Raw genomic sequence first — 27,838 nt, forward strand, 5'->3', positions numbered from 1 at the left:
TTTCCACAACTAGTCAATCAGGTTTATCCATATGGTTCAGGATTTTTCCATTCACCACTACATGAATATATACCACACAACAAATATCTACATACAACTTTCGATCAAGAAAGTAAAACCAAGATGATATAACACTAGTTTAAGCTTTAATCTATCCAATACACCTTAGATGATGAACTCATCAACTTTACTGGCAGAATAAAGCTTAGGAAGCAAGAACAAATCCTATGAACGAGCAAGACTAACATGTCATGTCATAGGAAAACATATACTTGAGACATTTCAAGGATTTAACATATCAAGCTCGTACATGATAAACGTAGCAGATATTCAGCATACATATCACCCACAGTCCCACAAGCCTTCATGCTTTATGTGAAACATATATAGAAGTCAATTCTTCATTATTGGAAAACTCCACATCACATATACCACATGAAAATAATCATGACTCGGGTAACAAATAGGGAGTATCCACCAAATTCTTGGGTGAACTACTTACTACACAAATAATCAACTGAAACATATCTGCAACCCCCACAATACTAACATTCACAGAATATTAATAGATTGTAAAGACATATAGAATGTTAATTCCCATCCTTACCTCATGTGGGGCACTTACACTTCAAACTTGCACGACCATTCTAGCTTTACTTAGTCAAGCCTTTTTATTCTGCTAATAAGCACGGAAATCAACCCAGTCTCATCTAGACCATCAACAAGAAAAATAATTGCTACACCTCTAGCAAATTAAGATCACAAGAATTAAAAGAACCAATAATTCTAAATCCCTTTTTAATCTAAAAAAGAGACACTTACAAGCTTATCACATACTCCGTGCTCAACAAAACATTGACCATGATTAGGAAAAATAACAATAAAAACACTATCATAAGATAGAACATATTTATATATCATCCCTAATCTACTAGGACAAATCACATTAAAGTCCATGAGCATAAGTAAATTATCATTGGACAAAACATACATTAGCAGAGGTAAATTACTTGTAAAACAACAAGTCAAGAAACAGATAGCCACAGTTAAACATCTCTTACGGAAACTTTTCTCCTCAAAACCACTCTTGAACAAGAGTAACACTAACATACTAGTCACTTAGTCAATCTCAAGATCTAACTCAAAACACCCCCACATTGCATTGCAATTCTTCATAATAATAAAATTATGCATATAAAGCAGGGTCACATAATAATAGACACTGTATTATGTAAAGTTAGACATTAATTAAATAAATTTGAGAAGGAACTTATCTGATATCAAGCACAATTTACCCGTCGGGGAGACTGCTACCATTGGGCTAGCAATCGTTCATCCATCTCACTGGAACATGAAATGCAACCATGTCATATCATGCGGCACCCCTCGAATCTTCGATTAATAGCTCCCGAATAAAATCAAGTTCATCAAAGAAATTCTAATTACAGTGCCTTAACATCACAAAAAATATGATTTAATTGTCCAACTTAAATGCAACAATGCCAACAATGCCATCATGATTTAATTGTTCATCATGGCATCAAATCTTGGAGCCCAACAATGCCAGAGATCAAAAGTTGCGCTCCAACTTCAATTTGCTGCGAACATATGATTCCCACCAAACAATATACTCCAAGATTAAGATAGCTTCTTTAATCATAGATTGGCCGACATATGCGATCAAACATAATTGAAAAACAATTAACTTCCATCGTATGATATTAATGGAGACAACCAATTTCTGATTTCCCTTTTTTTTTCTTTTAATATAATCCACCAAATTGATTCAGCCGTAATTAACAGAGATCGGCAAATAAATTTAGCCTTAATATCCTTCGTCTCTTATTGAACAGAACGGCACACAATTAAGGAATCAACTATATAATAAATTAATACTATTTCGCTTCTAAATTGTTGGTAAAATACCTGTCGATTCCAATAACAAAAAATAGAGAAGATGAAAGGGAAAATACTTGATTGAAGATCTCAAACTCACAGTCGCGCCGTGGAACAATAATCCACTGCCTTAGAAGCGAAATACGCCACCACTGGTACAGGTTTCCTGATGACGCACACCCCCCAAGTTTAACGCAACTCTCCCCGTAATTCGTGCACCCGAATCCGAAGAGTGAAATTGCTCAAGAACTGTTCAGATCTCAAAGGGTAGGTTTTTATTTATGTGTTTAGGGTTCAATAATTTTTAATTATTAAAAACAGAAAAGGCAATGCTCATATTTATATGTGTCCCGAAATTAGGAGACAAATAAACAAACCGACCTAGGAAAAAGGCAGGCCCGATCGGGCAACCAGCCGCCCGATCGGGCGCGAGATAAAATGTTCCCAGACCTGGTATCGCGCCCGGTCGGGCCACACACGCCCGGTCGGGCTCGTTAAAACTCGAATCCGACGCCCGGTCGGGCGCGAGAGCCCTCCTATTTTCCTTAGCCAACTCCGCCCGGTCGGGCGAACCACCGCCCGATCGGGCGCGAGAATCCGTTTGCATTACCATTTCCAACACTCAAAACTCTAGTCTTACTTCTTTTAATTATTTTATGTAGTGTGTTGCATAAGCTTATGTCAAAAAATTAAAATAAAATAAAATTGTGTAACAAACATCCATATTATTAGTATATGACTTCTTCAATTCATAGCTAGGTAGCTTACACAATTCCTAGAAAAAAACACACACACACACAAAATAATATTAAAGCCTTTAAAAAGATTTTTTTTAAAAAAAATAGTACCTAAAAAGTTTTAGCTCAATGTCAATTTATTTATTTCAATTAAAAAAAATTATTTATTTAGTCATAAGATTGAATATATATATATATATAAAGCAAGGTATATATGACATCATAAGTGCATGAGATTGGAAAGTTTTTTATGAGAAAGTGACATGTATACAGTTTGAGAATAGGATGATGTCATCAACTTTCTATTTTAGTAATAGTTAGTAGATTTCATATATATTAAATAAATAAAAAAAAAACAAAAAAAAAAACTAGTCAAACCATTTGCATACGAAATTATATATCTAAGGTTCAAAATACAAAATTAAACATACTTGTAATTTAAATAAATTGAAGCACATTGGAAAAACAAAACAATGACAATATTTAACGACAACATTATTATTGGTGCAGCGAGACGTGGTCCAGAAGGCCCTCAAAACTCTAGTCTTACTTCTTTTAATTATTTTATGTAGTGTGTTGCATAAGCTTATGTCAAAAAATAAAAAAAAAAAATAAAAAAATTTGTGTAACAAACATCCATATTATGAATTGTCATGACATCATATTGAAGTAGTTCTCACTTGTCTTAAAATAAGACTTCACAATTTTTTTGCGCCTTGTAGTAGTCTTTGTTTTAACAAAGTTTGTATTACAGTCTTCATTTTTCTAGACTTTGGAATATAAGTGACATTAGAATGGGAATTGAAGTTGTTGGCCTTTTTGTAATTGTATATGTTTTGAAAATTTTTATCTGAGTTAGAGGTTTGTAGAGTTAAATTTCGGCGTCTCTTCGGAGACATCTGATAAAAAAAAAAAAGGGGAGTTGAATTTGAAGAACTCTTAAGAAGATTTTGGAAAATTAAAAAAATCTTAAACATCTAGTAGAAAATAGATTAGACTTAAAAAAATTATTGCAATGAAAATTTATCAAAAATTATTGCAATGAAAATTTATCCGTATATACTTGTAAATTAGATCATAAAACATATCATTCATCAAAATTACAAAGTAAAAAAATATAAAAATAAAAGCCAACCTTATCTAATTTAGAGGTGATTATTGGGCGGGCTAGATCGAGTTAAAGCCAAAAAAATAAGTCGACTTCTCGGGCCAGGCCAAGCTTCGGGCTGAAATTTTGTGCCCAAAATGGTCGGACCATGCGGGCTTTTCGGGCCATTTTCAGCCGGGCCTAAAAACTCAACTAAATATGCTTAAAAACGCATTCCTAAACCCGCCCAAAAAAAATCGGGCTAGAAAATTCTGCCCAAAACCCGTTCAAAATCAGGCCGAGCTAACTTTGATCACCTCTAATCTAATCTAATCAAACCATATGCATACGAAATTATATATCTAAGGTTCAAAATACAAAATTAAACATACTTGTAATTTAAATAAATTGAAGCACATTGGAAAAACAAAACAATGGTAACATTTAACGACAACATTATTATTGGTGCAGCGGGACGTGGTCCAGAAGGCCCTCAAAACTCTAGTCTTACTTCTTTTAATTATTTTATGTAGTGTGTTGCATAAGCTTATGTCAAAAAATTTAAAAAAAAATGTGTAACAAACATCCATATTATTAGTATATGACTTCTTCATAGCTAGGTAGCTTACACAATTCTTAGAAAAAAAACACACACACACACACACACATACACACACAAAATAATATTAAAGCCTTTTAAATTTTTTTTTTTTTAAATACGGAGTAGTACACTAGTACCTAAAAAGTTTTAGCCCGATGTCAATTTATTTATTTCAATTTAAAAAAATTATTTATTTAGTCATAAGATTGAATGAAATTGTTAAACATAACAATAACAATTCGTAAAAAAAATAAAAAAAAATAAAAATAAAGCAAGGTATATATGACATCATAAGTGCATGAGGCCAGAAAGTTTTTTATGAGAAAGTGACATGTATATAGGTTGAGAATAGGATGATGTCAACAATTTTCTGTTTTAGTAATAGTTAATAGATTTACTATATATTAAAAAATAATAATAATAATAAAAAAAATAAAATAAAACAAAACAAAAACAAAACTAGTCCACCCTTTACGAATGGCTATACATTAATTTTTGCAATTCCAGCATGATGAGGACAAATCAATTCTTTTTGAAATTGCTACCCACCTATTGTAAGTGGGTGATCGTTGTTGTTAAATATCTATATTTAAAGCTATGAATTAGAAAGAATAAATACAATATGGGACATTACATATATTCACTCTTTTTGGGTGGTTTTAGTGTAGTATGGCCTCAAACTATAAAAATTGATCCAACATCATGGCTAACTTCAACTGCCATTAACCATTACCAAAACCACTTGTCGTATATATTAATACTGTCTGTATATAAGCTCAAAGAGAGTGATGTAAATCGTTTATAATTTAACCCATTGTTTGAAAAATTAAAATTCATTTTGTTGATATTAACGAATTATAACCTTCCACCATAATTACGTACATACTCAGCAAAGCTGGACATTGCAATTTAATTACTCAGTAATAATAATTGATACGGTTTCATAAACTACTAACTAGGTTATATAGTTCGAATTAGTTTTTAGTACTAATTAAATAAATCATATGATCAAAATTATAGTGCTTAGCTAGTAACCTCTTTATTACACAAACGATGCTCGGATCATTAAAAGTAGATAGTATTTATTGATCTAACTTACTTACAACGCCATATCCTGCTCCCTGTAAGTCCATCATGATCCGAAGCAACAGCTATGCACGGGTGGAATTTACACCACGTATCGATCGATTAGCATATATATTGAATAGATTGAGTTAAATTCGAGTAGAAGAATAGGAATCTCAACCCCTCTCTTCCGTTAAAAAATGTAAGAACTCGTGTGAATGAACCAAGAATAAAGGAGGATGCCTGACTGCGGGAGACCGTGCTATATTATGCATTCATGAAATCCCTTACTATAATATATTCTTCAGCTCATGCAGACACATCGAATATTAACAGCTTATTATCTATTAATTCACAAGTCAATTCAGCGCGTATGTATCATTCAGTAACAATAACAATTTATTTTAGTGAAAACAAATTATTTCTTAATGAATTTATAAGCATTTATAGTTCAGAGATTCATAAACTTTGATAAATCATGTATCTCATCGTCAAACTGTCGATTATTTTTTTATTTTACCCTGTTTTTGTCAAGTTTCAAGAGACTTTTGGGATGATTGAAAGAATTATGGAAAGCATAAATATGAAGAACACAGATATAAATAGAGATAATTGTATGTGTAGTATATTCATTTATACGTATATTCACAGTATCAAAAATTTTTGTACAAGGATGAATTTCTATTCTAGTTGCTAAGGACATTCAGAAGAGTTGATCTTGTCTTCACTAAATGCCTAAACAATGCTTCCAAAACTTCGTCAATTTCTTGAATTTCTGACTCTAAATTTACTAGTTGTGGCATATCAACATTGACTTTCTTCACAAGAAGAGCATCAACAGCATCAAAGGTTGTTGCTGCTTTCTTCTCAGATCTTTGGCTAAAGAAAGACCAGCTACTCTTCTGTGATCCGCCGATGTAAGACAACAAGGAGTTAAAGACTTCAGCAGTCAACGCTTGCACATCCTTGAGCATGCTCTCAATGGCAACGGGCTCAACTGCATTGATGTCTTTCAAGCACTTCTTGATTGTCTTCTTGGAAGCTCTTCTGGTTTTAAGATATTCAGCGACTTCATTGGTAATGTCAAGTTCACCACTGCATCTTCTTCGAAGAACTGATTGAATGTTTTGGATCTGTTCCTTTGACACTGCCAAGACATCTCGAGATGTTGAGCAAATGTCAATGAGTCTTAGAGATCCATCTAATACTTGTTGAGATTGAGTTACGGTTTTCTGATTTTGGGGCAATTGAAGAAACTCTTCAACTGATTTGTATAAATCGTTTAGACCACTAAGTTTGGTGGTCAAGGATGAAGTAGAAGCAGCTTGAGAAGACCTCAACCTGTTTAATTGTTGATCCAATTGCTCATAAACGGGGTGAGAGTTTGAGGGGAAACTGAAAGATCGAGTATGGATAGAAGCCATTTTGATATTGTTTTTAAGTTTGTTAAGAGGCTTAGAGTTATAAGATAAAAGTTTTGAGTTGTTGAATATCTCATTCTTCAGCCTCTATTTATACCAAAGTAATAGAAGACAAAAAGAATCAAAAAAATAAATGAGACTTGCAGAGATAACGTGGTCTTTCTTGGGCTTATTCAGATTGTCTCTTCATAGCAAACTAGCCAACTCACAAATCGATCAATGATGAAACTTTCTGTTAATATCATAAACAAATGAATTGCAGGATGTTTTGTTATGCAACAACCAGTACAAAAACTACAAGATTACGTCTTATTTTAATCAACCTCATATCAGTTGTTTCCTCTTTGTCTTGTAATTCTTAATTAAACAATACTTCGTAAGTTCCAGTACAAATCATGTGGTGATAAAGTACAGTACCTTGCGACAAAATGTAGGTATCATGATCCTATAAATACGCTATACACGAGTGGGTACGGTGGAGTACTAATCTCTCCTTCGATGCAATGCAAACTCCAGAACCGTACCCTTTGTACTGTGTTCCATGCTCATTTGCTGCAATGCAAACTCCATCAGTCATCCGTGTTCCACGCTCAATCGCAGCAGTGCAAAGTTCATCACCTGTCCGTGTTACACGGTTGCAATGCAAACTCCATAACTGGACTGTGTTCCAGGCTCATTCATTGCAAACTTTATAACCAATCCTGCAAGGCTACAATACAAACTTACATAATTACTGTATAATTACTGTACAAAGCCCCAATTGAGATGAGGCTGAAAGAGAATACAGCAACCCAAAAATCAAAACATATCAAGAGCAATATCTCACTTAGGCATTTCATCAAACACCTTGTGGGTGCAACAAAATATATCAAAGAATGAAACAACCATGAACTTTAGCCTCCTAAAGGTATCAAAAGGCGCACATAAGTAAGAAATTCAGGATTATGCGAAGAAGTGGATAAAAACAAATTGAGATGTCGATAAAGATGGTGATGAAATTTGTAAGAAAGTTGGATATATGGATGTGAAATTGTGAATCATGTGATGCAATTGTTGAGAGAGCCAGACCCACAGACCACAGTTTGGACCTTAAATGGCTTGAGTAATGAGTGCCATGGGTCAAATTGAATTGGTCCCTATGAGGCTATGAGGCCATGAGGGGAAGTGTGAAAATGCACTTTGACCCCATGAAATATTACATGGGACCAGAGTGAAAAGAGACCTTACATCATGAGACTGATTCACAAATCAGAGCTGGGAAAAAGTCGTGTCGTGTTTGGTCTCGTGTCAATTTCGTATTATTCATAAAATTTATCAAAAACTATGTAAAATGTTAGATAATTGCATAATTTGACCACTTTATTTAAACGGGTCATGTTCGGGTTGATTTCGTGTCGTGTCGTGTTTTCTCTCAGTAACTTCGTGTTCGTGTCGTGTCGGTTTCGATCGTGTTATCGTTTCGTGTCAGTGATTGTCAAGCTCTACCTGTGGGACTTGAAACCCTGACTTGCTGCACTAGTCTAACAATAACTAAACCAACTTAGCTATCTTTCATCAATTGCTTTACAAATACCACAATTTAGTATTTAATACTGAAAAATCTGGGCATGGGACGGGCCAGGGGTTGGATAGGCTCGCCCTCGAATTCGTCAATGCTTACATGTGAGGTGGAGTAATCTTTTTAAACAATACATATAGTTATCCCACATTGAGAAAAGAAGATAAAGCTAAACATGTTATAACACCAAGGTGTTGCTTTTGTGATTGTCAAATGATTTTGGAATGAAACCTCCTTTGGCTTCAGAAGTGAATTTTTTATATGTTAATTTAGAGTTTTATTTTCAATAAAATAAAATTTTTTAGGATAAAATTGTTAATTTAGAGTTTTATTTTCAGTAAAATAAAATTTGAGTGTCGCGCCACGTTGTATAGATTTAAATCGACTTCATAAACAACCCGGGCATCGCACGGGGCACAAAACTAGTAAAATATTATATAGCCGTTATAAAGTTACCCTAAAATAAGAAAAAGTTACCCCAACATGCATAAAAAAAAACCCAATATAGATAAAATTATATTACCTTTATTAAACTTTTCCAAAGTAAAAATGATTTCAATTTAGAAAATAATAATGGGAAGAAAATAGAGCCAAAACTTTTTAACATAAAAAATTATCTTTAAAAAAAATTCAATAATAAAAAACTAGCCCATCGTTCCCGAACGGCTATCCATTGATCAATCCAATTGCTCATGATTCAAGATTTATAATGGCTACCCAACTATTGTAGTTGGGTGCTCATTACAGTTGATAATTCTAATTATAATGTTGTTAATTTTTAAGTACACCGCCAATATGGGATATGATACATTTTGCATATTCAGATTTTTCTTTGAAATTAATTATCAACAAATAAGTGTGAATTTTTCACACAAAAAAATTTGAATTTGGGAGTATAAAATTTTATCCTTGGTGTTGTAATTTACTTTTTTTTTTTTAAGAGTCACTGGGACAAGGAAGATGAGAATTGATCTCAAGTTCTCTTGGAATCGGGAGGGTAGTTCTAAGCCTCTAATCAGTTGATCTATCTCTCACTCTCGGTGGTGTAAATTACTTGTAATAAGATTGAGCCCTTTTAATTCATATTTCATCATCAAATAAACCAATAGTGCAATATAGAAACACAATTTGAACCGAAAACCAAACAAACACCCCTTAAATGTTCCCTAACACCTAATAGAAATTGTTATATACATGCGGGTGCACAGTGCACCTAAGGATATTGTTTGCTCATTTCGATGATAACGACTGAATTTACCATCAAATGAACAAACAAATACCTTGGATGCACTGTGTACCCGGGTGTATATCTCTCTCAACACCAAAGGTCTTCGCCAAGACTTTTTATTTGCAAATTGGAATTCTCGTATGACCAAACTCTTCATAAGTAATCATAACCCCAAACTACCCTGGTATCGAAATGGCACCTCCTCTAATGACGCCTTTCTTACGATGGCCTTATCTTCAATTATATCAATCACCCTTTTAAATGCCTTTGAATCCTTTCCCAAAACCTAACAAATCAAAATCATGAATTTCTTATGCATATGCTCTGTAGATTCCATTAGTAGGCCAAGGTTGTTCGGGAAAGCCTATAAGGTGTTTGATGAATTTCTTATGCTGCTTGAAATGCTTTTACTTTCAATTAAAATTTGGACCTTTTCTGCCTCTCAAATGGGGTGATGGAGTTTGCATTGCAGTGATTAAGCGTGAAACACGGACGAGTGATGGAGTTTGCATTGCAGTGATTTAGCGTGGAACAGAGGAACACTGACGGTTGATGGGTCTGATGGAGTTTTGCATTGCAGCGAGTAATCATTGAACAAGCTAGAACAGACGATGGAGTTTGCATTGCATCGAATGAGAGATAAGTACCCTCATTTCTAGTCTTGTATAGCGCCTTTATAGGATCATGATACCTACATTTTGTCGCCGAATATAATAGTTTATCACCCACATGAGTTACACTTGAATTACAGAAAACACATTGGCTGTGCTGCTTAATTGAGAGTTTAAACACATAAAGGAAACAGCTCAAAGGAGCTTGATTAATATAATACATCATTTTGCAGTTTTTGTACTGGTTGTTGCATAACAAAACATCCTGCAACTCATTTATTTAATTGATATCAAAGTATATAATATTAACAGCAAATTTCATCATCGATTGATTCATGAGTTGGCTAGTTTGCTGTGAAGAGACAATCTGAAACAAGCCCAATGAAGGCCATGTTATATCTCTGAGTCTTATTTAATTTTTGATTCTTTTTGTCTTCTCTTACTTTGGTATAAATAGAGCCAAAACAATGAGATAATCAACAACTCAAAACTTCTATCTTACAACTCTAAGCCTCTTAACAAACTTAAAACGAATATCAAAATGGCTTCTATCCACACTCGATCTTTCAGTTTCCCCTCAAACTCTCACCCCGTTTCTGAGCAATTGGATCAACAATTAAACAGATTGAGATCTTCTCAAGCTGCTTCTACTTCATCCTTGACCACCAAACTTAGTGGTCTAAATGATTTATACAAGTGCGTTGAAGAGTTTCTTCAACTACCCCAAAATCAGAAAACCGTATCACAATCTCAACAAGTATTAGATGGATCTCTAAGACTCATTGACATTTGCTCAACATCTCGAGATGTCTTGGCAGTGTCAAAGGAACAGATCCAAAACATTCAATCAGTTCTTCGAAGAAGATGCAGCGGTGAACTTGACATTACCAATGAAGTCGCTGAATACCTAAAAACAAGAAGAGCTTCCAAGAAGACAATCAAGAAGTGCTTGAAAGATATGAATGCAGTTGAGCCCGTTGCCATTGAGAGCATGCTCAAGGATGTGCAAGCGTTGACTGCTGAAGTCTTTAACTCCTTGTTGTCTTACATCGTTGGATCACAGAAGAGTAGCTGGTCTTTCTTTAGCCAAAGATCTGAGAAGAAAGCAGCAACTTCCTTTGATGTTGTTGATGCTCTTCTTGTGAAGAAAGTGAATGTTGATATGTCACAACTAGTAAATTTAGAATCAGAAATTCAAGAAATTGATGAAGTTTTGGAATCATTGTTTAGGCATTTGATGAAGACCAGATCAACTCTTCTCAATGTCCTTAGTAACTAGAATTAAAATAGATAGCTGTACAAAAATTTTTGATACTGTGAATATACAATACAATGATACAAATGAATATATTATACATATAATTTTCTCCAATTATATTTGTGTTCTTCATTCTAGTTTATGATTTCAATCATTATTCTCAAAAGTTACTAGAGTTCTTAGACCTGAAAATCCTAATTTACTGAAGTTTGTTGATTATTATATACTTAAAGCAATCTCTGTTTCTAATGCTTGTACAGAATTACAAGGGAAAAAAAAAAGTTTGTTGATTATAAGATTTTTTTTACAAAAATAGAATAATAAATGCAATTATCTTCCATTTAAGTAACTTATGATTAAATCAAGGTCAATTATGTGAAGATAATACGCGTGGACGAACGTACGTGATTTCATAGCTTACCAGCTGTTAGTATTCCAAATGTCTGCTGAAGAGCTTCAGAATATTTTGTAGTAAGGGCATTCATTAATGCATAAAATTGCATGGTCTCCTACAGTCAGGCACTCGCCTTTATTCTAGGATCATACACACGAGTGCTTACATTTTCAAATTATGCTCAATATCTATTTTAAAAAACATGCCAATTGCTAACCATTAAATGATTTATTAGCTAACCTAACTGATATATGGTGTCATTTACACTCGTGCGTAGCTGTTGCTTGAGATTGTGATGAACATACAGGGAGCAGGATATGACATTGTATGTTAGATCATTATGTATACAATTTAAAACCAATAATCCGAGCATCATTCGTGTTATAATTAGCTGGCACTTGAATTTTGATCATATGAAAAATATGGTTAGTGCTAATACTAAATTGCAATTTCATTCTATAAATATAATCTTGTTGCTAATAATATTAAGTTAATTATTATAATTTCTGAAATTATGGGATGAATTTCTGCACCAGAACTTATAATAAGGGTGTGTACTGTTAAGTGGAAATTGACCAGGAAAAGTCAATGTTATGTAAAGATATGCTGTGATTTGTTAGTTGAGGTGTTAGCTAATAATATTATTTCAACTTGTGTGTTTTAAATTAACTGGAATAATATGTCGATCGTGCAAATCTTTAGATTAACATCACCATTGTTTCAAATATCTAGGAAGTAATCATACGTAGTATAAAGTAGCCAACTATTTTCCAGAGCATTAGTGTTATTACATGAAATTTGAAAGGTGCTCATGTCAATTAGCCTAATGATTGTGTAGCTGTTGTTGATGTTGCCCGGATTGAAACTGATTTTATTCGATGGAAGAAACTAATATAAATTAGTTTTTTTTTTTTTTTTTTTTTTTTTTTTTTTTTTTTTTGAGGGAACTAATTCAAATTAGTTCGAGATACTAAATTAGCCAAATTGGTATAAAATTTAGCACCCTTGTAACATATTAGTATAAAAGTTATCGCCAGTAACATATTAGTATAAAAGTTAGCAATTTGTGACAAATTGGTATAAAAATTAGTCACCGGCGACATATTAGTATAAAAGTTAACAAATTGCGACAAACTAGTATAAAAATTAACAAGCTGCGACATTTCACCCTTCTTTTCTTGCCGAATGAGTTTTTTTTTTTCATGCTCATTCACCTAAGATAATCGATAAATAATAACAAAAACAAATCGTGAGTTCAAAAAAAATCTCAAAAAATGAATGAAAAGAGAAATTTTTATAATTTAGTGTCTCAAAAGTGAAAATTTCCATGTAATAAGTTGTGATATTTATGAAGTTGGGAGAAAATATATTTATATAAAATTGAATATTTGGAACAAAAAAGCTCAATATGATCTTGAAAGTATTTAATCAAAGAGTTTGCTCTTGTAATTTTTCTTGATTAATTCTTCTGCATAATCTAGAATATTTCTCTATATTTTCCTTTTTTTCTCTTTTTATTCTTTAACTTTTTTGGGGGCTTTTAATAGTTTCGAAAAATAAATATTTAAAACAAAAAAAAGGGTAAAGGAAAACAATAGATTTAAGCTACAACAAATAAGAATTATCTTTTGTACAATATACGCTTATTATTCTCAGAAGAAAGAGGGTTAAATGTTATCACTAATAAACTTTTTTACCAATATGTCATCACATGGTAACTTTTATACCAATACGACACTAGTGACTAACTTTTATGCCAATATGTCACAACATGCTAACTTTTATACCAATTTGTCGCCGGCAATAACTTTTACACCAATATCAATATGTCACAAGGGTGCTAAGTTTTATACCAATTCGGCTAATTGTCCTCTACTTTATAAAGTGGAGTCTTTTAAAAATAAATAAATAAAGTGGAGTCATGTCTCCTCATTCTTCAATGTCACCCACTCGTGAAACTCATTATTTCAAAGAACAAATATAATAGGCAATTAGTAATAATAAGCTTTAATCCGTGTAAATTTATTAATTCAAGTAAAAATAATTTAAATTCGCCAAATTTATTTACAATATTGATAATAAAATAATATCAATTTTTTAGGAAAATTACCAGATGTCTTGTATATATGCATCTGGTAACACATTGTGGCCGCTTTTAAAAGAACAAAGTTACCCCTAAAATCCCTGTAACACTGACATAACAACCCTATAACACTAACAGAGTAACCCTTATAACATTAACGAAGTAACCCCTATTATGGTGGTCACACCGTGTAGCCAGCTACATATAAGAATTTGTGGAAAACTAATCTATAATCAATAATTTATCTATAATATTATTAAAAACTCAAAGGGATAACATGCTACCGTCATGTGTCATCGTTCTTTCATATGATTTGGCGCCACTTGAGCTCTAAGTGTTATTATTTTTTAGGACTATTTATTATCCTTAAACTCTTCATATGTGTAACCTTCAATTGCGTATTTAATTTTCCTATAGAATGTAACTCTTAAGTAATTGCACAATATTCTACAATTTAATTTGTAAGATGTTAATCATACACTAATGTATAATAATATTTACATATATAAGTTATAATGTTATTAAGTAAAGGAAAATGAATAAAAAAACTAGCACTCATTAATTTTAAATTTATTACTATATATATCATTATTCACTTATTAAATATTGTTGAACACTAACCTTATAATTTTAATTTGTTGAACACTAATCTTATAATTTTAATTCTAATCAAGCTTACAAATTTATATTGATCTAAAGCATGCTCGGGCCAATAACTAGTTCAGCTTAATAAAAATTAAGGTGAAGATATCAAATCTTGATTTTTTGCACACCCATGTATTTGTTGATAATGTACATTCATCATCTCATAATATAGTATTGTTTGTGTTTTTTCACGGTATTTAAGAAATAGGTGGAAAAAGTGAATAAACTGTATTAATAAAATGAACAAAGTTAATAAAAACTAAGGGTATAATGGTTCCCCTAAAAAAAACTAAGGGGCCGTTTGGTTGGGGGTAATCAGGAAAGGGAATGGGAATCAACTGGCCCCATTCCCTTTGTTGATGTTTGTTTAGCACTTTTAATCATTCCCATTACCCTCCCCATTACCCCAAATCCTTCCAACTCCATTTCCCACCCCCCCTAGACTTTCCCATTCCCTTTCCCTACCCACCTTCACACCACCCCATCACAACCTTCACACCTACCAACACCATCGGAAAACCAGCCCGACCACCGCCGCCCCTACCCTGACCACCGCCACCCCTCCCCCAAGCCTCGTCGCCCTCCCCTCCCACGCAAAAACCACCCCTAGCCCCGCAAAACCACTAGCCCCGATCTCTCTCCCACCACCCACGAAACCCTAGCCGCCCCTTCCCTTCCCCTCGCCGCCCACCGATAAACGGGCGCCGCTCAAAACCCCCTCCCCTCGCCGCCCAAAAACCCCTCCCCTACCTCGAAAAACCTCCGAGGGTGAGATTCGTCGTTTTGGGCCCAGCGAGTGGTGGGGGAGAGTTTGCGAAGGGCGCGCGAGGGGAGGGGGAGAGTCGGCGAGAGGAGGAGGAGAGCCGGCGAGGGGAGGGGAGGGCCGACGAGGGGTTTCGTGGCTGGGAATGATGAAAACCATATGAATTGTGTGGTGGTGTGGTGGTGGTGGCTGTGGTGGTGGGATTGATTCCCTTGTTTTAAAAACAAACAACAAAGCAAAAAAAGGGTATTTTCATTCCATTCTTCTCCTTTCCCTTTGTTCATTCCATTCCGATTCCCTCGTGCGAACCAAACGACCCCTAAGGGTATACTGGTTTTTATATACTATCCAAAAATAGAATTCGGAACGGTATTTAGTTATTCAAAATAAGAAAACGTGATCTATATTGTGGGACGGGGGGTGTAATAAATGAACCTCCGGCAAGCTCCACATCCCTTGGGCCCTAGTAAATTAAACCACCAAAGCCGCCTCAAACTCCACCAGCACCACCGAGTTATCAACAATGAACGATTCCACAACCATCTAGAACGATACTGCCATCTATTCCTTTAACACCACTCTCATTTTCAATTTTATAAACCACTCATTAACATATGACTTCAATAGTTCAATGCCATCATTCCAATCCAATCCATGATTAGAACCCTAAATCCTCAAATTGCTTCCACCCACTCATACCCTAAATCTGATATATGCACCCTTTTGATACATTGGTAGGAAGTTTTTGATGGCCATTTCTAAATACAGTTAAATAATCGCGTAGTTTGGGAGAGCCTTGAAGGTGTTTGACGAAATGCCTAAGAGAGATACTTGTATTGCTTCTTGGAATTCTTTGACTATTGAATTAATTGGCGTATCCCCTTTTTGCCTTATCTCAAGTGGTATCTTTGTGGAGAGGATTAATGTTTTACTCCTACATTGATAAGTAGATCAAGGGTTGAAGGACATATAGTATTACGAATAATTGCAGCGAATGAGCATGGAACATAGACGGGTTATGGAGTTTGCATTGCAGCAATTGAGCGTGAAACACGGACAAATGATGGAGCTTGCATCATAGCAAATGACCATGGAACACACAACATAGAGTCACAGATGGGTGTGAAGTTTGCAGTGCAGCGAATGAGCATCGAACATAAATGGGTTATGGAGTTAGCGTTGCAGCAATAGAGCGTGAAACACGGACAAATGATGGAGCTTGCATAGTAGCAAATGAGCATGGAACACACAACACAGACGGGTGATGAAGTTTACATTGCAGCGAATGAGCGTGGAACATGGGCTGGTGATGGAGCTTGCATTCCATTGAATGAGAGGTAAGTATTCGCAATTCATATAGTCTTGTATAGCGCATTTATAGGATCATGATATTACATTGTGTCGCTGAATATTATAGCTCATAACCACATGATTATCTTTTAAACATTAGGATGCTGGAATCAAATTAGCTGTTTAATTGGGAGTTAGAAGACAAACAACAAACAGCTTTAAGGAGTTGGATTAAAATAAGACACCATCTTGCAGATTTTGTACTGGTTGTTGTGTAACATAATATCCTTCAATTCATTTTATTATTTGATAAGAAGTATATAATAGTAACACAGAAGTTAATAATCAATCGATTCGTTAGCTAGCCAGTTGGCTGTGAAGGGACAATGTGAAACAAGCCCAAGGAAGTCCATGTTCTCTCTAATTAGAGACTTAGACTCTTATTTAATTTTTTATTCCTTCTGTCTTCTCTTACTTGGGTATAAATAGAGCCAAAACAAATGAAATATTCAACAAATTCAAAACATCTGATCTATCTTACAACTCTAAACCTCTTAACAAACTAAAAAGAAAATCAAAATGGCTTCCATCCACACTCGATCATTCAGTTTCCCCTCAAACTCTCACCCCGTTTCTGAGCAATTGGATCAACAATTAAACAGGTTGAGGTCTTCTCAAGCTGCTTCTACTTCATCCTTGACCACCAAACTTAGTGGTCTAAACGATTTATACAAGTGTGTTGAAGAGTTTCTTCAACTGCCACAAAATCAAAAAACCGTATCTCAATCTCAACAAGTACTGGATGGATCTCTAAGACTCATTGACATTTGCTCAACATCTCGAGATGTCTTGGCAGTGTCAAAGGAACAGATCCAAAACATTCAATCAGTTCTTCGAAGAAGATGCAGCGGTGAACTTGACATTACCAATGAAGTCGCTGAATATCTTAAAACAAGAAGAGCTTCCAAGAAGACAATCAAGAAGTGTTTGAAAGATATCAATGCAGTTGAGCCCGTTGCCATTGAGAGCATGCTCAAGGATGTGCAAACTTTGACTGCTGAAGTCTTTAACTCCTTGTTGTCTTACATTGGCGGATCACAGAAGAGTAGCTGGTCTTTCTTTAGCCAAAGATCTGAGAAGAAAGCAGCAACATCTTTTGATGTTGTTGATGCTCTTCTTGTGAAGAAAGTGAATGTTGATATGTCACAACTAGTAAATTTAGAGTCTGAAATTCAAGAAATTGACGAAGTTTTGGAATCATTGTTTAGGCATTTGGTGAAGACCAGATCAACTCTTCTCAATGTCCTTAGCAACTAGAATAGAAATTTGTCCTTGTACAAAAATTTTTGATACGTGAATATACATACAAATGAATATACTATACATACAATTATCTCTAATTATATCTGTGTTCTTTAAGTTTATGCTTTAATTTCAATTTTTCAATTCAATCTATCGTTTCAAAGTTACTGGACTCTTGAACCTGAAAAATCAAAGGGTAAAAAAAAAAAAAAAAAAAAAAAAAAAAAATCTAACTGTAAGAATTCATGACTTAATGAAGTTAATTATTGGATAAGGCAAGTAATTCTCTGTTTCTTAAACAAAATAATAGGGTAAAAAGTGTTTCTTTTTTAAAAAAATATTAATAAAAAACAAAATAATGATAATATTAATTATAATCCATTGCTGAGATGATGGATAATGAAGGTTGACTATCACAATAATGACTCCATGTGAAGATACACGATGAATCGACTCGTAAATCCATAGCTTATTAGCTGTTAATATCCCTTGTGTCTGCAGGAGCTTCAGAATATATTGTTTTAAGGGCATGCATTAATGCAGCCATTACAAGGTCTCCTACAATCAGACAGTTGCCTTTATTCTTGGATTTATTTAAGGTAGAAGAGTTGAGATTTCTATATATTCTTCAAATTTTATTCAATCTTCATAAAGAAAACATGCAAATTGCAAACAATTTATTGATAATTTAGCTTAACTACTGATACATGGTGTTAATTCCACTCGTGCATAGCTGTTGCTTAGGATCGTGATGGACATACAGGAAGCAGGATATGACATTGTGTGTTAGATCATAATATAAAATCCGAAATCAACAATCCGAGCATCACTCGTGTTATTTCCAATATCTTGTTGTTTAATCTGGGTATGCTATTAAGCCTATTATGGTGGAAGATAACATGGATTTCTTTTTAACTGAGATTATGGAATAAATTTCCTATCATAATTTATAAGGGTGTATTTGGGTGTAATTTGTCCAGGATAAATTCATGTAAAGATATGGTTTGATTTGTTTGTTGAGGTGTCAGCCTGTAAAAGACTAGTATCTCCTCCAATTTAATTTAGCTCCTGTCTAGCTACTATGCAACTTATATGTTCTTAACTGATGAGTCCAATTATTTTCTGAAGTTCATTGTCAATCGTGCAAATTAAATCATTAGATTAAAATCACCAATAATGATGTTTCACACACTTAATAGTATATATTGTCAATCGTGCAAATTAAACCATTAGATTAAAATCACCAATGATGTTTCACACACTTAATAGTATATGAAATTTGAAATTTGTTCACGTCATTTAGACTATACATGTTTTTTTTAATGAATGAGTAATATAAACACTCGATTTATTATAAGTCTATAAGTCCATCGAAATCACTACCCTTTGCATTGTGCCCAGAGGCCGACCAGGTAGAAAGTCCGGTTAGGGTCTTGCTCCAAAAATTTTGCATCCAATATAATGAACTAAATATATACCTAAACATGGGCAACGGGCCGTGCCGTGCCGCCGCGGGCCGTGCCGTGCCGCCGCGGGCCGTGCCGCGGTGGTGGGCGTGCCGTGCCGTGCTGTGCCGGCTTCGCGGCGGGCCGTGCCGTGTCGTGCCTAAATTTGGCACACCCCAGCCCACGGCACGGCACGGCCCACGTGCCTGGCGGGCCGTGCCGTGCCGGGCCGCGGGCCAAATCGTGCCACTTTTTTTTTTTTTTTTTTTTTTTTTTAAATGAACGTAAAAAAAAATCGATATATAAATATTTTTTAGTACAACTTAATTTTATATAAATAATGTTATTAATTTATGTTTATGTTAATGTTAATGTTAATGTCAATATATTTTGTTTTGAACAAACTATATTTTAATTAAGGTTATAAAAATTATTTATCTAATTATGTTTAAGTTTATATAAATAATTTTATTAATTTAGCAAAAAACAACAATACATATAATAAAAATTAAATTACCACTGCCGTGCCAGACCGTGCCACGTGTCGTGCCGGCGTGCCGACCCACGGGCCGGCCACCGTGCCTCATGCCGTGCTCGTGCCGATTCCCAGATTTTTGTTCACGGCACGGCCCACGGCCCACAGGTGGGCCGTCGTGCCATGCCGTGCCAGCGATCGTGCCGTGCCGGGCCCGTGTCGCCTGGGTGCCGGCACGGCCCATGGCCATCTTTAATATACCTATGTACCCGGCTGGTTGTTACATAGGGCGAGTTAGACTTTCTCCCAAAGATACAATTGATCTTGTGCAACCACATTTCGTTATTGCAAGCATTATAACCAATACCTTGTAGTTTCTTCCGGACAATCTAAGGATTCTTTCGAACACTCTCCCTTAGCTTAGCCCAATCCCTATCATAGTATCATACTTCCTCCGTTCTTTTTTACTTGACCCGCTTTGACTTTTACACTATTCACCATCCCTCCTTTGACCGTGTTTTATGAATAATATGTAAGGAAAAACATATTTATGTTGGATCATTTTAAATTCGTCTCAATAAGTACTATCATAATATATAACTTTTATATTTTTTAATTATGTTAAAGTTTTGCATTGGCAAACGTGATAAAAGAAACAGGTCAAGTAAAAAAAACAGAGGAAGTAGTTAGTTGGAAATTTTGAGATTTATTTTTTTCTTTTTTCTTTTCTTTTTTTTTTTTTTTATGGGAAGTTTGTCATTTTGATAATAATGTTTTAGATTACCAATCACCAAATAATAGATTCCGTTCAAATTTCCATCCAAATTTAATTACGGAATTTGTTATAACACAAGGTTAATTTTTGCTCTTCATTTGATGATTAAATAATAAAACATCGTCACAATGGGAACAAAACACTTATGGGTATACGATAAACCCGGGTGTATATATATATAACAAGCTTTCTAATTATCCTGGCATGCTTATTCGGTAGCTTTAATTAATCGTCCGACGGAACAAGATGCTTGTAGCGTTTAGGCATCATGGAGAGAGTTAGCGTAAGTGCGTAGTAGTAGAGTAAGACCACACCATCGTTTTCCTTTCAAAACAAACTTGTAAAAAGTTTACTTGACCCTACTCTAATTTGCTTCATAATTTCCATCCAAATCGCTTTATCTCGTCAATCAAATACTAACACTCCAATGGCACCACCCTTATCTTCAAATTCATCAATAACCCACTAACATAATGTCTCAATGACATCAATTGAATCCATACCCAAAACCCTAACTCCTCAACTTGCTTATATTATACCCATTTCCTCTTCATGTTCTGGGAATTGCAAATTCATAAATATATACCCTTTTGATACCATTCTTTGTCATGGTTAAGGGAAATTTGAATAGGTTGCATCGTCCCTGAGTTTGGGAATGCCTTTAAGGTGTTTGATGGAATGCCTGAAAGAAATACTGCTTCTTGAAATGCTCTGATGATGTTCTGGTCTGCATGATAGGAGATTTCTTGATGTGACTTTGGAGCTATATCTGCCTCTCAAATGGGGACTTTGAAGAGGGAATCATTAAGTTTGCATCGCAGCGATTGAGCAAGGAACACGGACGGGTGATGGAACTTGCATTGCAGCAAATGAGCAGGGAACACAGATGGATGATGGAGTTTGCATTTCAGCAAAAGAGCAGGGAACACGGACGGGTTATATATGGAGTTTGCATTACAGCAAATGAGAGGTATGTACTCTTCGTTCCTACTCGTGTTTAGCGCATATATAGGATCATGATACATCATTTTGTTGCTAAATACTATGACACCATATGACTTTCACAGATACACGGTGATACAGAAATCACATTAGGTGTTTAATAAGGTTTTAGAAGACACAGAACAAACAACTGAAAGATGCTGTATTAAAATAACACACATCTTGCAGGTTTTGTACTGGTTGTTGTATAACAAAAAATCCTTCATTTCATTTTATTAATTGATATCAAGTAAATTATATTAACTGAAAAATTCATCGTCAATCGATTCATGAGTTGGCTAGTTTGCTGACAAGAGACATTGTGAAACAACCCCAAGGAAAACCATGTTCTCTCACACAGTCTCATTTATTTATTTTTGATTCCTTCTGTCTTCTACTATGGTATAAATAGAGGCTCAAGAATGAGATATTCAACAACTCAAAACATCTATCTTACAACTCTTAAGCCTCTTAACAAACTTTAAAACAATATCAAAATGGCTTCCATCCATACTCGATCTTTCAGTTTCCCCTCAAACTCTCACCCTGTTTCTGAGCAATTGGATCAACAATTGAACAGGTTGAGATCATCTCAAGCTGCTTCTACTTCGTCCCTTACCAGCAAACTTAGTGGCCTTAATGATTTATACAAATCAGTTGAAGACTTTCTTCAATTGCCCAAAAATCAAAAAACCGTATCTCAATCTCAACAAGTATTAGATGGATCCCTAAGACTCATTGACATTTGCTCAACATCTCGAGATATCTTGGCAGTGTCAAAGGAACAAATCCAAAACATTCAATCAGTTCTTCGAAGAAGGTGCAGTGGTGAACTTGACATTACCAGTGAAGTCGCTCAATACCTAAAAACCAGAAGAGCTTCCAAGAAGACAATCAAGAAGTGCTTGAAAGATATCAATGCAGTTGAGCCCATTGCCATTGAGAGCATGCTCAAGGATGTGCAAGCGTTGACTGCTGAAGTCTTTAACTCCTTGTTGTCTTACATCGGTGGATCACAGAAGAGTAGCTGGTCTTTCTTTAGCCAAAAATCTGAGAAGAAAGCAGCAACATCCTTTGATGCTGTTGATGCTATTCTTGAGAAGAAAGTCAATGTTGACATGTCACAACTAGTAAATTTAGAGTCAGAAATTCAAGAAATCGATGAAGTTTTGGAATCCTTGTTTAGGCATTTGGTGAAGACAAGATCAACTCTTCTCAATGTCCTTAGTAACTAGAATAGAAATTTATCCCTGTACAAAAAAATTTTGATACCTGAATATACTATACATACAATTCTCTCTAATTTTTATCTGTGTTCTTCAAGTTTACACTTTCAATCGTAACACTTTCAATCATTCTTTCAATCGTACCAAAGTTACTAGACTCTTGAAAAAACAGAGGGTAAAAAACTTAATCTGACAGCACAAATTGCATGATTTACTTAAGTTAATAGATATGGTAAAATTAAAAGAGATTATGATAAAATGAAGGTCGATTACCACAATAATGACTCCATGTGAAGATACGCGTTGAATTGGCTCATGAATGCATATCTTATTAGCTGTATTATTCCATATGTCTGCTGGAGAGCTTCAGAATGTATTGTAGCAAGGCCAAACATGAATGCATGAAATAGCATGGTCTCCTACAGTCAAGCACTCTCCTTTATTCTAGGATCATGCACACAAGCTCTTACATTTTTAAAGGGAGGAAGGAGTTGAGATTCCTATATATTCTTCAAATTTTACTCAAATCTATTTAAAAAAATGCCAATAGCAAACCATTAATCTATATATTAGCCACCCCTGCTGATATAAGGTGTCATTTACACTCGTGCATAGCTGTTGCTTAGGATCATGATGGACATACAGGGATCATGATATGACATTGTATATTACACCATTATATAAATATCCTAAGTTAATAATCTGAGCATCATTCGTGTGATAATTAGCTGGCACTTGAATTCGAATCATATGAAAATTTAATAAGTACTGATACTATTCTAAGAAATTGAGAATTCATTTTCGAAATCTTGTTGCCTTTATCTGGTTATTGCTATATTGGTGGTGGAAGCCTTTACTTCATTATTTTCAACAAATTGTAATGGGTATATTTATCAGCTAGTAACATCATGTGAATTTTAATACTCCCTCCGTTACATATTACTCGCAACAAAGGAATATTTTATGTCTCACAAATAATACTCCTTTGTTGCGAGTGATATGTAACGGAGGAAGTATATACAATTATGGGATGATTTTTTTTTTTTTTTTTGCAGTATAACTCTCATAAGGGTGTGTTTGGGTAGAATTTGACCAGGATAAGTCCAATGTAATACTTATAAAGAAATACTTTGATTTGTTAGTTGAGGTAGGTTTCAGTCTGTAAAGAATAATAAATTGCATTGCAATAGAAAATGATCTCCTCCAATAAATGCATTGCAAATTTGCAATATAACTTTATTTGTACCTTCAAGCTTTATATGTGACTAATTTCATAAACTAAGATAATCATTCCATTACAATTTTTATATCATGGAAGCTAAAGAAAGAAGGAAAAATTTTACATTAAGGGTCATTTGCTCATTTCATATATATTTGTTACATTGTCCTTGTGATAGTGAAAGATATTAAGCCTATATAATGTGTTTTATGAAATGCCTAAGAGATATACTGCCTCTGATTTGCTTTCATCTTCAGATTATCAAGTTCCGTACTTCTACATGCTATGTATATTGACAGTTATATCAAGGCCTCAAGTTCATTGGCTTATGTATAGTCGTGTATAATGCACTAATTGATATGTATGACCATTTATGGTTAATTCATCAATACAATGTATGATATGCTTGGCAATATGGACGGGTTACTGACTTGTGGAATTTACGTTGCAGTGATTGAGCATGGAAAATGAACAGGTGATGGAGTTTGTTGCTTGCATATATAGCAGCAACTGAGCGTCGAACATGGACAGGTGATGGAGTTTTCATTGCACCAAATGAACAAGGTCACACAGAACAGAGAGGAGTTATGGAGTTTGCATTGCAGTGAATGAGAGATAAGTACTCCTCATTCCCACTCTTGTATACCGCATTTATAGGATCATGATGCCTACATTTTGTCGCTGATAACACATTTGCTGTTTAATTTTGAATTAAAAGACATAAAGGAAACAACTGAAAGGAGCTAGATTAAAATAAGACATCATCTTGCAGTTTTTGTACTGGTTGTTGTCTAACATGATATCCTTTCAATTCATTTTTTAAATGGTTATGAATATATGATCGATCGATTTTGTGAGTTGGCTAGTTTGCTGTGAAGAGACAATGTGAAACAAACCCAAGATAGACCATGTTCTCTCTTTGAGTCTCATTTAATTTTTGATTCCTTTTGTCTTCTGCTATTTTGGTATAAATAGAGGCAGAAAAATGAGATATTCAACAAATCAACTTCTATCTTATAACTTTAAGCCTCTTAACAAACTAAAAAAGAATATCAAAAATGGCTTCTTACCACACTCGATCTTTCAGTTTCCCCTCAAACTCTCACCCCGTTTCTGAGCAATTGGATCAACAATTAAACAGGTTGAGGTCTTCTCAAGCTGTTTCTACTTCATCCTTGACCACCAAACTTAGTGGTCTAAATGATTTATACAAGTGCGTTGAAGAGTTTCTTCAACTGCCCCAAAATCAGAAAACCGTATCTCAATCTCAACAAGTATTAGATGGATCTCTAAGACTCATTGACATTTGCTCAACATCTCGAGATGTCTTGGCAGTGTCAAAGGAACAGATCCAAAACATTCAATCAGTTCTTCGAAGAAGGTGCAGCGGTGAACTTGACATTACCAATGAAGTCGCTGAATACCTAAAAACAAGAAGAGCTTCCAAGAAGACAATCAAGAAGTGCTTGAAAGATATCAATGCAGTTGAGCCCGTTGCCATTGAGAGCATGCTCAAGGATGTGCAAGCGTTGACTGCTGAAGTCTTTAACTCCTTGTTGTCTTACATTGGTGGATCACAGAAGAGTAGCTGGTCTTTCTTTAGCCAAAGATCTGAGAAGAAAGCAGCAACTTCCTTTGATGTTGTTGATGCTCTTCTTGTGAAGAAAATGAATGTTGATATGTCACAACTAGTAAATTTAGAGTCAGAAATTCAAGAAATCGACGAAGTTTTAGAATCATTGTTTAGGCATTTGGTGAAGACAAGATCAACTCTTCTCAATGTCCTTAGCAACTAGAATAGAAATTCATCCTTGTACAAAAATTTTTGATACTTGAATATACATACAAATGAATATACTATACATACAATTATCTCTAATTATACTTGTGTCTACTTTTCAAGTTCATACATTTTTTTTTTTGATTGAGATTCAAGTTTATTCAATCAATCACCAAACTTACTGTTTGTTAAAGTTGAAGCTCTAACTAAGGGGTTAAAAAAAATTTGACAGTAAAAAATGCATGATTTACTCAAGTTATTAGATTAAAAAAAAAACTTAAATAAATTAATGGATATCTCTGTTCTTGATACGAAATTCTAAGAAAAACATAATTTAAATTTTTAAAAAATATATATAAATAAAAAGACTTTTGGTTTTCATCTAAAATGATTTAATTATATGAATTTGATCATTTAATGACTCCATGTGAAGATACACGTTGAATCATCTCATAATAACTTCAGGAGCTCTTGATTAATTTGATTTAATGGGCGTGCATAATATTACATGGTCTCCTACAATCAGGCAGTTGCCTTCAATTTTGGATCTTATACTTATTTTCTTAGTTCTTTTATTTGGTTTACGTTCCTTTTCTTACAATACCAACTACTTGAATGTATTTTAAAATCATTCAAGATAAGAATCATTAATAATATGGTCACTTACACTCGTGTGCAGCTGTTGCTTAGTCTTGTATATGATGATCATACAGGGTGTAGCGTGTGACATCGAATGCTGGACCGATATATATAAACTAAGCTCACCACATGAACGTATTCAGTGAAATTAGGGAGATATAATGTATTAGCTGTGAAGTTGGGAGTTCGAAAACACAGAAGAAACATTTGACAGGTGATATATTAAACTAAGACATCTTTCAGATACTGTATTGGCTGTTGTATAACAGAAAATCCTTCAAATCTTCTTTCTTAATGTGAAATATTAACGAAGTATTAGTTATGATCATTGATCGATTCATTAGTTGGCGGAGACATCGTGAAACAAGCCCAATGAAGAGCATGTTGTATCACTAAGTCTCATATATTTTAAGATTCCATTTGTCTTCTTTACATAATAGTATATAAAGAGGCAAAGAAGGCTGAACAATTCACAAATTAAATCAAAACTTCTATCATTTCTTTGCCTTTGAACAAACTAAAAGAAAAAAATACTCTAAAATGGCATCACACCACACCCGATCTTTCAGTTTCCCCTCAAACTCTCACCCAGTTTCCGATCAGTTGGATCAACAATTAAACAGGTTGAGTTCATCTCAAGCCGCTTCTACTTCATCCTTGACTAGCAAACTTAGCGGCCTTAATGATTTATACAAGTGTGTTGACGAGTTTCTTCAATTGCCTCAGAATCAGACTGTATCTCAATCTTTAGTACAACAAGTGTTAGATGGATCTCTAAGACTCCTTGACATTTGTTCCACATCTCGTGATGTCTTGGCCCTATCTAAGGATAGGATCCAAGACATCCAATCAGCTCTTCGAAGGAGGAGTAGTGGTGAACTTGACATTACCAATGAAGTCGTTGAATACCTTAAAACCCGTAAATCATCCAAGAAGACTATCACGAAGTCCTTGAAAAACATCAAGGATGCAGAGCAAACTACCAAGGATAACCAAGTTGAGAGCAAGTTGACAGAAGTTAACACAATAACCCTTGATATCTTCAAGTCCGTGTTGTCATTCATTGGCGGATCACAAAAAAGTAGCTGGTCTTTCTCGAAGAAGAATGCAGTAGCAACCATCAGCGAATTTGATGCCGTGGATGCTACTCTAGAAAAAAAGAAAGTACATGTTGATATGTCACAATTGGTCAACTTAGAGTCACAAATTCAAGAAATTGATGAAGTTCTTGAATGCTTGTTTAGGCATCTAGTTAAAACTAGAGCAACTCTTCTAAATGTTCTTAGTAACTAGAACAAAATTTGTTCTTGTACAAAAATTTTGATCTGTAAATGATGGTTCTATACATATGAATATACT

At 34.5% G+C, this 27,838-nt stretch overlaps 6 protein-coding genes and 1 long non-coding RNA gene across 7 annotated transcripts; 5 read left to right on the forward strand and 2 right to left on the reverse strand.

Annotated features, from left to right (window-relative positions):
• Positions 1–6,072: 6,072 nt before the first annotated feature.
• LOC145628251 (uncharacterized) lies at positions 6,073–6,810 on the reverse strand. Its single transcript, XM_081680549.1, has one exon. The coding sequence runs from the start codon at positions 6,808–6,810 to the stop codon at positions 6,073–6,075; it is 738 nt and encodes a 245-aa protein (XP_081536675.1).
• Positions 6,811–7,093: 283 nt separating this feature from the next.
• LOC145627386 (uncharacterized) lies at positions 7,094–7,936 on the reverse strand. The gene is made up of 2 exons (XR_014111385.1): positions 7,634–7,936; positions 7,094–7,516 (listed from the first exon to the last, which is right to left on the reverse strand). It is a non-coding gene; the product is annotated as an uncharacterized LOC145627386 (long non-coding RNA).
• Positions 7,937–10,745: 2,809 nt separating this feature from the next.
• Positions 10,746–16,538, forward strand: LOC145628252 (uncharacterized). The gene is made up of 3 exons (XM_081680550.1): positions 10,746–11,475; positions 11,630–11,716; positions 16,384–16,538. The coding sequence occupies exons 1-3, from the start codon at positions 10,746–10,748 to the stop codon at positions 16,536–16,538; spliced, it is 972 nt and encodes a 323-aa protein (XP_081536676.1).
• Positions 16,539–16,586: 48 nt separating this feature from the next.
• Positions 16,587–17,954, forward strand: LOC145628253 (uncharacterized). The gene is made up of 2 exons (XM_081680551.1): positions 16,587–16,684; positions 17,300–17,954. The coding sequence occupies exons 1-2, from the start codon at positions 16,587–16,589 to the stop codon at positions 17,952–17,954; spliced, it is 753 nt and encodes a 250-aa protein (XP_081536677.1).
• Positions 17,955–22,071: 4,117 nt separating this feature from the next.
• On the forward strand, positions 22,072–22,913 carry LOC145627387 (uncharacterized). Its single transcript, XM_081679781.1, has one exon. It carries the CDS (start codon positions 22,113–22,115, stop codon positions 22,848–22,850), a length of 738 nt encoding a protein of 245 aa, XP_081535907.1. The 5' UTR covers positions 22,072–22,112; the 3' UTR covers positions 22,851–22,913.
• Positions 22,914–25,118: 2,205 nt separating this feature from the next.
• On the forward strand, positions 25,119–25,856 carry LOC145628255 (uncharacterized). The gene has a single exon (XM_081680552.1). It carries the CDS (start codon positions 25,119–25,121, stop codon positions 25,854–25,856), a length of 738 nt encoding a protein of 245 aa, XP_081536678.1.
• A 1,163-nt stretch (positions 25,857–27,019) lies between these two features.
• Positions 27,020–27,772, forward strand: LOC145628256 (uncharacterized). Its single transcript, XM_081680553.1, has one exon. It carries the CDS (start codon positions 27,020–27,022, stop codon positions 27,770–27,772), a length of 753 nt encoding a protein of 250 aa, XP_081536679.1.
• Positions 27,773–27,838: the final 66 nt, after the last annotated feature.

This window comes from Chenopodium album, chromosome 4, assembly GCF_948465745.1.
Source record: "Chenopodium album chromosome 4, dcCheAlbu1.1, whole genome shotgun sequence".
Classification (NCBI taxonomy): Eukaryota; Viridiplantae; Streptophyta; class Magnoliopsida; order Caryophyllales; family Amaranthaceae; genus Chenopodium; species Chenopodium album.